Source organism: Carettochelys insculpta, chromosome 6, assembly GCF_033958435.1.
Source record: "Carettochelys insculpta isolate YL-2023 chromosome 6, ASM3395843v1, whole genome shotgun sequence".
Taxonomy (NCBI): Eukaryota; Metazoa; Chordata; order Testudines; family Carettochelyidae; genus Carettochelys; species Carettochelys insculpta.
The window spans coordinates 6,799,258-6,811,705 of record NC_134142.1 but is presented as its reverse complement, the minus strand read 5'-3'; the positions used below and the strand labels follow the sequence as shown (position 1 = coordinate 6,811,705).

At 49.1% G+C, this 12,448-nt stretch overlaps 1 protein-coding gene across 1 annotated transcript; it reads right to left on the bottom strand.

Annotated features, from left to right (window-relative positions):
* Nucleotides 1–7,741: 7,741 nt before the first annotated feature.
* LOC142015095 (uncharacterized) lies at nt 7,742–11,651 on the bottom strand. The gene is made up of 2 exons (XM_074998509.1): nt 8,793–11,651; nt 7,742–8,434 (listed from the first exon to the last, which is right to left on the bottom strand). Exons 1-2 carry the CDS (start codon nt 9,457–9,459, stop codon nt 7,881–7,883), a joined length of 1,221 nt encoding a protein of 406 aa, XP_074854610.1. The 5' UTR covers nt 9,460–11,651; the 3' UTR covers nt 7,742–7,880.
* Between the last annotated feature and the right edge of the window lie 797 nt (nt 11,652–12,448).

Genomic DNA, 12,448 nt, shown 5'->3' with positions numbered 1-12,448 from the left:
TTGGGTGTGCAGGAATTGCATGTAGCCCCTCCCACAAGGGGTGCACTCTGCACAGAGATGCTGCATCCCCAGCTGCTTTGAGTCTCATACAGTTTTACCACAATATGACTCACAGAAACAGCTGAATTGGAATTCATTTGCAAATTTGACACATTTAGCCTAGGAAAGAAGGTCAGGAGATCATTAAGTCTAGTCTGCTTTCCACTTGGCAGGACCAAGCACCACCTCCCGCCCCCCGCTTTTTTTTTTTTGCCCCTGATCCCTAAATGGCGCCCCTCAAAGTTTAAGCTCATAACCCTGGGTTTAGCAGGCTAATGCTCAAACCACTGAGCTATCCCTCCTGCCCCTTAACAGAGAGCTCAACACAGCTACCCCTCTGAGACAGACAAAAATGTTATTACATACACATAGCAGAATTTGAGTGTTGCAAGTGAAAGCACACAGATCACAGTTACTAAATTAAAAGGAACAGAAAATGCATAACCAGTTCTAATTAGTTAACAAATGTTAGGTGCAAAATTTTACCCTAAACAGCTATTCTTACTTCAAGCATAAGCTTCTACTCGAAGACAAACTCTTTTACCCTGACCTGGGTCTCCAGCCATCTTTAAATTTCTTTGTATGCTTTTAGGATGTGTCAGGCATTTTCGAAGACCAACAGAAAATAAAGAGCTGATCTCTTCCTGTTGCTTAAATAGACTCTACCCTAGGCAGCAATCTTTTGTTTCTCATTGAAAAATCTTGGATTCAGGCCTTCAGTACCAGGTGGTATGGTCACACATTTCTAGCATCAGCCACCTGCTAGACTAAAAGGACAAACAATCAGGACAATCTGATGAAGTAGGTCCTATCTAACTGTCTCTGATGAAAGCTGGTTACCTAATAAAATTGTTAGTCTTTAAGGTGCTACAGGACATCTTGTTTTGGACAAATATGGCTGTTTAAAAGTAATTGAATTGATTACCAAGCCATTATGCTTCCAGGGCACAAGTAATGGTTCTCATTAGCACATTTAAAAGTATAAACAGATTTACACTTATTTCTAATTTCCACATACAAGAATAATACTGGTACAAAAGTAGGATTTACAGATTCAGCAGAGTATACCATTAGCATGTGTAGCAACAGAGGTAGCCGAGTTAGTCTGTAATCTAACAAAACAAACCAGCAGTCATGTAAGCACTTTAAAGACTAACAAAATAATGTATTAGGTGATGAGCTTCTGTGGAGCAGACCCACTTCCTCAGAGCTGGAGATAACCATTTTGTTAGTCTTTAAAGTGCTACATGACCGCTGGTCTGTTTTGTTAAAACTGATAGGTTATACAAAGTATTTTGTTAAAGCATCTTCAAATTATGCCTATTCATAAGCCAATGTTTATGACATAAAGCATGGGGGAATGATCACAGAGCCTACTTAGATCTAATGTTTGAACAGTAGAGAGGGGCAGGTTGAACAAGCCCTGGGGTTCAGAAATCCATCTCCTGGCAGAGACAACTGTCTGCATCGAAACTCCTGGCTTCGCAAGTTAATTTCATTTGAGGGTGACCCCCTCAATCAGGAGAGGCTAAGCACAGTTCTGCTGTCTGTTATTCATGCAGTAAGAATAGCAAAACTGATAACAACTATGACTTTCTCTGTCTCAAAGCAGCACCCTGGCACGGGCATATTTATCAGTCATATAATTATTATATGTTTTTACAAAGTATGCCTTGTGAAGGCTCATTCTAAAAGTCTTGATCTGTTCAACATTAATGTCCTTTTGGATGGTAGGTGCTGTCATTTTATGTGGAGTATCAAGTTTTGTTATGTGTGTGTAACTAAAATATAATGTGAAGTTGAACACCCTTTACAAGCCTTCCAGGCACAACAATGGAGCAGCCAAATACACTAATGTCTTCATTAAAGGGAATCCACATTCCCAGGGACTGTGTCAGCCAAAGGTAGCACGTAGACAATGGAAGACATTTGACTGGGGTCATTTAGCTTTGAGGAACACACCCAATGTCATGAAAAAAATCTTTCCAGCAAGCTGGTAAAAGCTATGAAAGAGGGGCTGTGCCAGCATCACTCAACCTCAACCCCCGTACAACATAGGATTTGAGAACACCAAAGGATCACAAACTGCACTGTGGAAGATGGTCCCAGGCAGGAAAGAAGAAAGCTTGCTTGAGCATGAAATCTTGGACTTTTTATACTACCAAACAGGGTTGATTTAAATTTTGTTTAATTTTAAGGCTCATTTTTGTTTATTTCTAAGGTAATCTGCTTTGATCTGCATTCTCACCATTTACAATCTCTTAAAACCTATCATTCCATAGTTAATTACTCTATATTTTTTATTTAAGGCAGTGTGTTTTGCCAAAAGTGCTTGGGGAATTTATTTGGGAACAAGTATCTGAGGGTTAGCTGTGTTAGTTTGTATCTGCAAAAACAACGAGAAGTCCTGTGGCACCTTATAGACTAACAGATTTATTGAAGCATATGCTTTCTGGGCAAAAACCCATTTCATCACATGCATGTAGTGGAAATTCCTGAGGCCTGACTGAATTGACCTCATTAACTCTGGCCTTCCTCTTGACTGGTACTCCCTTCTTTTCATGTGCCACTATATTTATACCTGCCCCATGAAAGCTTATGCTCCAAGAAATCTGTTAGTTTGTAAGTTGCCACAGGACTTCTCATCGTATTTGGGAACAAAAACTGGTGCATTGTCCTCCGCACATTGCGGGAGGGCCAGACTGGTTAATAAATTTATATTGGTCAGGTAGAGGGCTAGGGACCTAGGCAGTGGAGCTGGGGGAAAGCTTTCATTGTAACTGCAGCTGGACTTGTCCTGCCCTATGTAAAGGGTTGTATGAGCACAGGGCCAGGGTGATCTGCTCCTTATCACAGAAGCACAGTGTGCAAGAGTGTCTAGGCTATGACAGAGGGCTCAGCAGTAACGTAGTTCCAGGTAGCAACCAAGGGTGCATGATAATAGTTAGTTCATCTTTACCTCAAAATAGTTCTAAGTCCAAAGAACTATGTGGAAACCAGGACTTTAAATGCCTGTGTGGCCCAAGGACCAGCGCATTTCAGCTCCAGCCCTGGGAACTACAGTTGTGGACTACAAACTGCAGCATGCTGGGAGAACTCCCTAGTTCCTGCCAGGAACTGCCCCCTGCCCCCCGCAGGGTCCCAGTAGAGACTGAATAGTAACAGAGAGTAAGCTGTGCTAGTCTATACACTATCAAAACAAAAAGCAGTCAAGTAGCACTTTAAAGACTAGCAAAATAGTTTATTAGGTGAGCTTTGAGGGACAGACCCACTTCTTCAGACCATAGCCAGACCAGAACAGACTCAATATTTAAGACACGGAGAACCAAAAACAGTAAGCAAGGAGGACAAATCAGAAAAAGATAATCAAGGTGAGCAAATCAGAGAGTGGAGGGGTGGGGGGGAAGATCAAGAATTAGATTGAGTTAAGTATGCAGACGAGCCCCTATAGTGACTCAGAAAGTTCACATCCCAATTTAAACCATGTGTTAATGTTCCAAATTTGAATTGACATTTATATTCAAATTCAGAACATAACACATGGTTTAAATCGGGATGTGAACTTTCTGAGTCACTATAGGGGCTCGTCTGCATACTTAACTCAATCTAATTCTTGATCTCCCCCCACACCCCTCCACTCTCTGATTTGCTCACCTTGATTATCTTTTTCTGATTTGTCCTCCTTGCTTACTGTTTTTGGTTCTCCGTGTCTTAAATATTGAGTCTGTTCTGGTCTGGCTATGGTCTGAAGAAGTGGGTCTGTCCCTCAAAGCTCACCTAATAAACTATTTTGCTAGTCTTTAAAGTGCTACTTGACTGCTTTTTTTTTAGTAGAGACTGAGTTGAAGCAGTTTGCAGGCTGCAGGCAGAGGAGTGTAACTGCTGAACTGTGATCCTGTTTTGTGTTTTTCTACAGGTAGGGCCAAAAAGGGCTTTCTGGGCACCCAGAGAAGAGTTTAAGTGACACAGAGGGAGGACATGGAATTGGCTGTTGGAGGGCTTAGTTACTGTGGGAGTTAAAACTTGTTTGTAAGGGGAGTTGTGCCGTAGAACGTGCACCCTGCCCCCCAAAAGGGTCTCAACAGAGACTGAGCTGAAGCAGCCTGCAGGCATAGGAGTGGGGCTGCTGAACTGTGATCCTGTTTTGTGTTTTTCTACAGAATAAAGCCTGTTCTTGGTGGTTTGTCTGAGTGGGTCTGGTCTGAGGTGCACACACATTAACACACAAAGCAGAGCACACCAAGGAGCCTCAGGCCTAGTCTCCCAAGTCATGTAAGAAATTGCAAGGCTTCCCCATGCCGATTAACTTCACACTGGGCTAGTGAACAGGAGCGGTTACACTAGGAAACAGCAGGATTAGGATTACTTACATAACGTTAGCACAGTACCATTTTTCAAGTATATTATGATACAGACTCACAAGTGTGGCCTTCAGGGTCGATTCCCTTCTGTCACTGCATCAGTTGCCTCCCAACTACTAATGGAACTGATGGTTTCTGTTTCTTGATGTCTTCCAGTAAGACCAGAGGCCTTTCTGGAGTGTGCTTTGGTCCAAAACTTGCTATTGTGCCATACACTAGGACTCTGATATGCAAGAGGGGCAGATTAGATGATCAAACAACTTCTTCTGGCCTTAATGTCTATAAATCTATGCAAAACAAACGGTGGCACATTGAGCAGCCTCTGATGTTTTCATGTGTTGCCTGCTTGAGCCTCAGAACTAACCCTGAATGAGTGGGCCATAAGATGGGGTAGTAGCTCAAACATCCAAAGGGGCTGGCTAGGGCAAGGACATTTGCCCTGTAGAGCAGGGAAGGACAGTGACATGGTAAATCCTTTTGCAGCTCCTCAGCTGATTGGCCAAAGGAGATCCTGTTAAAAGTAAAATCCTAGGTTTTTATGATAAGCTGTGTTTTAATTTAGGGCAGGGTTTTTATTTTGTTCTTCTCAATGGAAGATGGGTCATGTGATTTTAAGTTTCACAAGTGAGCAGTAAACAAGTTCCAGTTGGAACTGTAATCCTGTCAGAAATTCTATGGGGTCTCCCTGCGTGGGTACATTCTACAGAGTTTCTCACAAGGATTTTCCTGCCACAGATTTTATAAAAAGGATAGCAGATGTTCAGTTAGGGGCTGCACGTCCTCGTGGTAAGTTGCATAAATCTTCCTTCTTAAGTCACCTAGACTCCAAATTAGATAAGCCAGCAAGAAGACTCCATCCCACACCTGCTAAAGCTATCTGTCCAGCAACCTTGACATTTTGAACTGGACTATGTGGCATCTACTCAGCGATCTGCTTTGGAGATGCCTCATGAGCCAAGAGATTGAGATCTTGAGCAACCGACTTGGAAACTAAGCAAGAAGGTCCCTATGAAACGGTCTTTTACTTACTTTATTATTCGGCCACAGGTTACTGTTTAATTGGTCTTGTTTCATACCAATAAGGGATTGGCTACTGTATTGTGAAAGTGATTTTATGCTCTTATACTACTCTTTAATTAACCTTTTAATTCACCATTTTGTAATTTTTTCTTCAGATAAACCATTACCTATTTGGTTTACATAAACTGAGCCCTCTCCATTAATAAATATAGGAGAAAGGGAGGCACACCACAAGTTGATAGATGCTGGCAGTCACAGTAAAGGACAAAGGATCTATTTTTGTTAGGGGATCTTCTGCAGCCTTATCCTTTAAATCCTACTCACCTAAGAGTCAGCAGGTGGTAACCTCACAGAGGCTACATCTACACGTGCATGCTACATTGAAATAGCTTATTTCGATGTAGCGACATCAAAATAGGCTATTTCGATGAATAACGTCTACATGTCCTCCAGGGCTGGCAACGTCGACATTCAACGTCAACGTTGAGCAGCACATCGAAATAGGTGCTGCGAGGGAACGTCTACACGCCAAAGTAGCACACATCGAAATAAGGGTGCCAGGAACAGCTGCAGACAGGGTCACAGGGCGGACTAGCGCTTCTGGGGCAACAGCTAGCTGCTCCCTTAAAGGGCCCCTCCCAGACACACGCAGCCTGCACAGCACACAGTCTGCAGAGCCATAGGCACGCACACCTCGAGCGACGCAGGCATGGACCCCCAGCAGCAGCAGCAGCAGCAGCAGCCGCCGCCAGAGGTCCATCCAGCCGCCCCTGTAGGAGCAGTGCTCGCCCTGCTCCATGCCATGCAGAAGGCAGCTGAGCACCTCCTTGCCACAGAGGAGGAGCTGCCCTCAGGGGAGGAGGACGCAACCTGCAGCATCCCGCCCCCCCACACTGCCTCATATGCCGCCAGCTGTGGAGCTACCCCACCAGCACCGACTGGTGGGAGCGGCTGGTGCTCGGAGAGTGGGACGACGACCACTGGCTCCAGAACTTTCGCATGAGCCGGCAGACATTTCTGGAGCTATGCCAGTGACTCACCCCCGCACTGAGGCACCAGGACACCGCCATGCGGTGTGCCCTCCCTGTGGAGAAACGGGTCGGCATCGCTGTCTGGAAGCTGGCCACTCCAGACAGCTACCGATCCGTGGGCCAGCAGTTTGGCGTCGGCAAGGCCACCGTCGGGGCTGTCCTCATGGAGGTAAGAGGACCCATGGGGGGAGGGGGAGGCAGCACTGGCAGGGGAGGGGGGCCCTGGCAGGGGAGGGCCACACACACCCTGCACACCCCTCATTGGTGCTCTCCCATGTGCTTCCCCTACAGGTCGTCTGCGCCATCAACGCCCTGCTCCTCCACAGGCTCGTGAGGCTTCGGGACCTGGATGCCGCCATTGCGGGCTTTGCCACCCTGGGCTTCCCCAGTTGCTTCGGGGCTCTGGATGGGACCCACATCCCCATCCGCGCCCCAGAGCACAGTGGAGGACGCTACTTAAACAGGAAGGGCTACCACTCAGTGGTCCTCCAGGCCTTGGTGGACAGCCAGGGCCATTTCCTGGACATTTATGTGGGCTGGCCTGGCAGCACCCATGACGCCTGGGTATTCCGGAACTCGGGCCTGTGCCACCGGCTGGAGGCGGGGACCTACATCCCCCAGCGGGAGATCCCTGTGAGGGACACCACCATGCCCCTCTGTGTCATCGCAGATGAGGCATACCCCCTCCAGCCCTGGCTCATGCACCCTTACACGGGCCATCTGTCAGCCAGCCAGGAGCGCTTCAACCTGTGCCTGAACCATGTGCGCCAGGTCGTAGAACGCACATTTGGGCGCCTCAAAGGGCGCTGGAGGTTTCTCCTCACATGCCTTGATGCGGGCCCCACCAACATCCCCCAGATTGTGGGCGCATGCAGCGCCCTCCACAACCTCGTGGAGAGCAAGGGGGAGGCCTTCTTTCAGGGCTGGGCTGTGGAGGCTGGCAGGGCCGATGTGCAGCCACCTGCTGCCCCCAGTCACCAGGTGGACCCCGAAGGGACCCGGGTCCGGGAGGCCCTGCGGGCCCAGTTTGACAAGGCCGCGGGGTGAACGCTGGCAGGCCCCCCACTGCACCCCCGCCATCCTCCACAACAGTCCCTGCCCCTACGCCCACACCACAGAGCACCCAACAGCACCCCCCCAACTTTTCTTGTAAATAAAAGCAGACATTTGTTCGTCAAATCAAATATCTGTAGAACTCTTATTATTATTATCAAGACTAACTATTTACATGCAAAATCAAACATATATATATACATATTATAAATAAGGATAAGATGAAAGGGGAAGACAAGGAAGGGGAGAACTATGTACATGGGGGGGCAAGGATCAGCATAACAACAGGGGTCTCATACAAAAACTATTTACAAAATTACATTAAACTGGGGGGAATATATACAAGGGGGGGGCCACGTCCTGGGCCCCACACCCCCTAATGTCCAGCGCTGGGGGTGGGCAGCCGCGACCCACGCCTCGGCCTCAGCCCTGGCCGGGGCTGGCTGGGGGCCGGGCAGACCGGTAGATATGGCTGGAAGGTGTCAACTGGTCCCAGGTCCCCCTCGGCAGAAGGACCCTCGGTGGCGGTGCGACGGCGGACGGCGCAGTGGGTGGTGCAGTGGGTGGAGCAGGCAGGACAGGCGCAGCGGCGGACGGCGTGGCATGAGGGGCCAGGTAGTCGGCGATACGGCCGAAGGTCCGCATGAAGGCCCCCCATGCCTCCTGGCACCAGGCCAGCGCCTGCTCCTGCAGCTGGAGGCGGCGCTCCTCCACCCGCAGCCGCCGCTCGGCGACCTCCAGCTGCCGACGATGGATGGCCAGCAGCTGGGTGTCCGTCGCCATCGGGTGGTGGTGCTGGGTCCCCCATCTTCCCTGCCGTGGGGCTGGGTCGGTCCTCTGCCAAGGGGCTGGCCTGGAGTGATGGCCGCGGTGGGCTGTCCGGGACCACTGACTCCTTGCCGGCACTCTCCGGTCCTTCCAATGGTGCAGCTGCGGAACACAAGAGGGGGGGAAGAAGAGTGGAGACAGCCGTTAGTGTGGGCCCCGAGCCATGGCCCTTGTCCCCCCACCCCTCTGCTGCAGGCTCCCCATCCCCGTTCCCAGGAGATGCTGCTGCTGATGGGTGTCCCACCCCCTCCCCCTGGGGGACCCTAGAGTTTCCGCTTCCCCCAGCCCCGGGGATGGGGCATGGCACGGTCATGCTGGGGGGGCAGGGGCTGATGCACTCTTCTGAGGGACATGCCACTGCTGTCCTTGGGGCCATGGTCATCTGGGCATGTGGAGGGCCATGGTCATATCTATTACCCCCACCCCTCAACCCCAGGGGTGTGCACTGGGGGGTACATACCTGATGGTCCACTCCCACGGTCGGGGGACACCCAGTGGGCGGACGCCTGGCTGGACCTCCTCGAGGCCATGATGATGTGCAGCCCCCCATCACTCGAGGAGGACTCCTCCTCCTCCGGTGCCCCGGGGGTGGGCTCCTGGGGGGGCCCCTGGGGTGCGGGGCTTGTCTCCGGGGCGGACTCCGGGGCCTGCTGGGGCTTGTCAGCCGAGGTATCAAGTGTGGCCGGAGGGGAGGTGGTGTGCCGGGGGCCCACGATGTCCCTGAGCTCCCTGTAAAAAGGGCAAGTGATGGGGGCCGCCCCAGATCGGCCAGCCGCATCCCCGGCCCGGGCGTAACCCTGCCACAGCTCCTTCACTTTACTCCGGACATGATCCGGAGTGCGGGCAGGGTGACCCCGGGTGGCCAGGCCCTCGGCCAGCCGAGCAAACGCATCCGCATTCCGCCTCTTGCTCCCCATTACCTGGAGCACCTCCTCCTCTCTCCAGAGCCCCAGCAGGTCCCGAAGCTCGGCCTCTGTCCAGGAGGGGTCCCGCTGCCGCTTCCCCGACTGGCTGCTGGGCTGGGAGCCCTGGCTTCCCTTGGGGGGGTCCCCTGGGCGCGCTTGGTGGTCGGCCATCGTGGCGGGTGGGTGTGTGTGGGCGCGGAGGAGTGTGCAGGCTAGCCGCATGGCAATGCTGCTGCCTGCACGCTCTCTCAGCTTCCTGCACAGGAAGGCAGGGGGTGGGGAGCTTTAAGGGGCCGCTGCACGCGGCCACCATCGAGCTCAGGGGCTGGGCAGAGCGTCTCTCTGCTTGGAATACCTTCCACCATGCAGTCCGATCAAGGTCCGCAATTTGTAGGAGAGGTTATGAAAGCTCTGTGCCAAGGCTTTAATATCTGGCAAAAATTTTACATTGTGGGACATCCCCAGAGCTGTGGAATGGTTGAGAGGACCACTTGGACACTTAAAACAGCCTTAAGGAAAATTATAGAAGCCCTAGCAAAAAGACTGGAACAAGAGGTTGCAATTATGTCCTGATGGCTATGTGACTGTGGAAGCACATGGCTTTATGCCCTGCAAGATTATGGCAGGCCATCTAATGCAAGCCCTGAAAGATGATGGCTAGGAGGGGTACCCCCAGATAATTACCAGCCCAGAGTATAAACGGACATATTTAAGGACAAGTTATTACAAACGGTTAATTAAACCCAAAAACAAGTAGTGCTATGACCTATATGCAACTTTAAACATAAGGACAAAAAACTGTCCCCCATCTTAAGAAGTGTAGAATGACAAATGGGGAAAAGGTGCTTTACCAGTCCTTTTTTGGACAATGGGTCATTCCCTAAATCCAAAATGGGTGGGGTCGGCGGCATAATAAATGAAGCTAGTCCCGCCTGTTACCAGGTAGAAATCAAAGTAGGAGAAAAACATCTTGTATTGGTATCACTCTTCTCAATTAAAACCTTGGAAGGATAAATAACTGAGTCAATAACAAACCTAACAGCTTCTCTGTGTTCTCTTCTGGGATCAGTGTACTCTTACGCCCAGAACATGAAATACGTATACATGTTATTGCTGTTATTATTTTACATCTGTTAGAACTTAACTCAATTCCCTATAGTGGAAGGGGTGAAGTTTGGAACAGATGCTATAGGAAGAAAGATTAAAAAGACTGGGACTTTTCAGCTTAGAAGAGGAGACTAAGTTGGGGGGGAGGTATGATAGAGGTCTATAAAATCATGACAGGTATGGAAAAAGTGAATAAGGAAAAGTAATTTACTTGTTCCCATAACGTAAGATCTAGGGCTCACCAAATGAAATTAATGGGTAGCAGGTGTAAAAGTAACCAAAGGAAGTTCTTCATGCAGCACATGGTAAGCCTGTGGAACTCCTTGCCAGAGGATGTTGTGAAGACCATGACTTTAACAGGGTTCAATAAAGAACTAGATATATTTATGGAGGTTAGGTCCATCTATGGCTATTAGCCAAAATGGGCAGGAATAGTGTCCCTAGCCTCTGTTTGTCAGAGGCTGGAAATGGATGACAAGAGAGGGATCACCTGTTCCGTTCACTTCCTCTGGGGCATCTGGCATTATTCACTGTTGGAAGACAGGATAGTGGGCTGGATGGACCTTTGGTCTGACCCAGTGGGGCCATTCTTATTTCTTAGATGATCCAGGTTGCCTAGAGCTGGTACCTGCACAGGAGGGCAACCCCTTTCCCTCTTTTTGGACATGTCCTGGGAATGCAGCAAGATGGACTGAAACTGCCGGGAGTGCTGTGTGTGAAATGGCTTTCTTTTTGCCACCAGTGTACAGCTCTCCAGAAATTTAAGGATTGTTTTTGAATCAGTCATCAGTCCTTTACTGCACCTGGTACCCAACAAAGCCATCCATAGCTATACACTAGAAAGAAAATATGCTAAATTTATTCTTGAAGTTTTTTACAAATATTTTATAAAAGCCTAAAAAAACATTATGGTTACTATTTACACTAAAGAAGGGAAGATATGAAGACAGAAAGGCTGTTGCTGGAACAATAAGTGCCACTGACAGTAGAAAGGAATTGAGAGTGGTTGGGTGCGGCGCAGCCGTCTATATCTACATACAGTGATGTGAGGCACCAGATGGCACTCATGCTGCCCCAATAGGTAGTGCTAAGGGGAAAAGATCCAGGGTACACACATACCTATACAGTGGAATTGACTGGTGCAATTACTCGAAGAAGAATAGTTAACAAAGTTTAAGACAAATATCAGAAATAGCTAATGGAAAGAAATTGGGAAAAGAAGTTACTCACCTGGGTGGTAACGATGGTTCTTCGAGATGTGTCCCTGTGGGTGCTCCATCCATATCAGGTGTTGGGCCAGCCCTGGCACCGCAGACTGGAGATTTGTTAAGCAGCTGCTGTTTGGATCGTGCATGTGCAGAAGCACACCGGACCCTTCATACACTTCTAGTCACGTGCGCAATCCGGTCTGAGCCAGTTCCTTGAAGACGTCTCGGAAATACACATCTCAAAGGCATAACAAGACAAACTCTGAAGTGGGGAGGACGGGTGGGTAGTGGAGCACCTACAGGGACACATCTCGAAGATCCACTACCACCACCCAGATGAGTAACTTCTTCTTCTTTGAGTGGTCCCCCTGAGTGCTCCATATCAGGTAACCACATAGCAGTAGCCCCCCCAGAAACATGGAGGTGGATACCAGAGTTAGATGTAAGTAGCCAATGAGAGCATGGCTGTGGAGAGACCTGTGCCTTCAGCCATCTGGCAATGTGTGGCATAATGCTTGGCAGATGTATCATAAGATGACCATGTTGCTGCTCAGAAAATGTCCTTCAAAGGGACACCCTTGATGAAAGCCGTGGATGCTGCCATCACCTTAGTAGAGCGGGATTTTGGAGGGACAGGTAATGCTGTCTTCCGCAAAGAATAACATGTAGTTATGCACAACGTAATAATGTTCCAGATTCTCTGCGACAAAAGCACTTCGTCCTTAGATCTCTGTGCCAGAGACAATAACAGCCTGTCTGTTTTTCAGAAGGGCTTTGTTCTTTCTATGTACAATGCTAAAGCTCTTCTCACATCCAGAGAATAAAGTCTTGTCTCCTTAATGGAAGTATGCAGTCTTGAGTAAAAAGATGGAAGAGTGATTGGCTCCTTCAAGTGG

Coding starts and splice junctions, on each gene's coding strand:
- LOC142015095 (XM_074998509.1), bottom strand. CDS start 9,459: ATGCGGCTAGCCTGCACACTCCTCCGCGCCCACACACACCCACCCGCC. Junction 8,435..8,792: donor CCGTGGGAGTGGACCATCAG/GTATGTACCCCC, acceptor TGTGTTCCGCAG/CTGCACCATTGGAAGGACCG.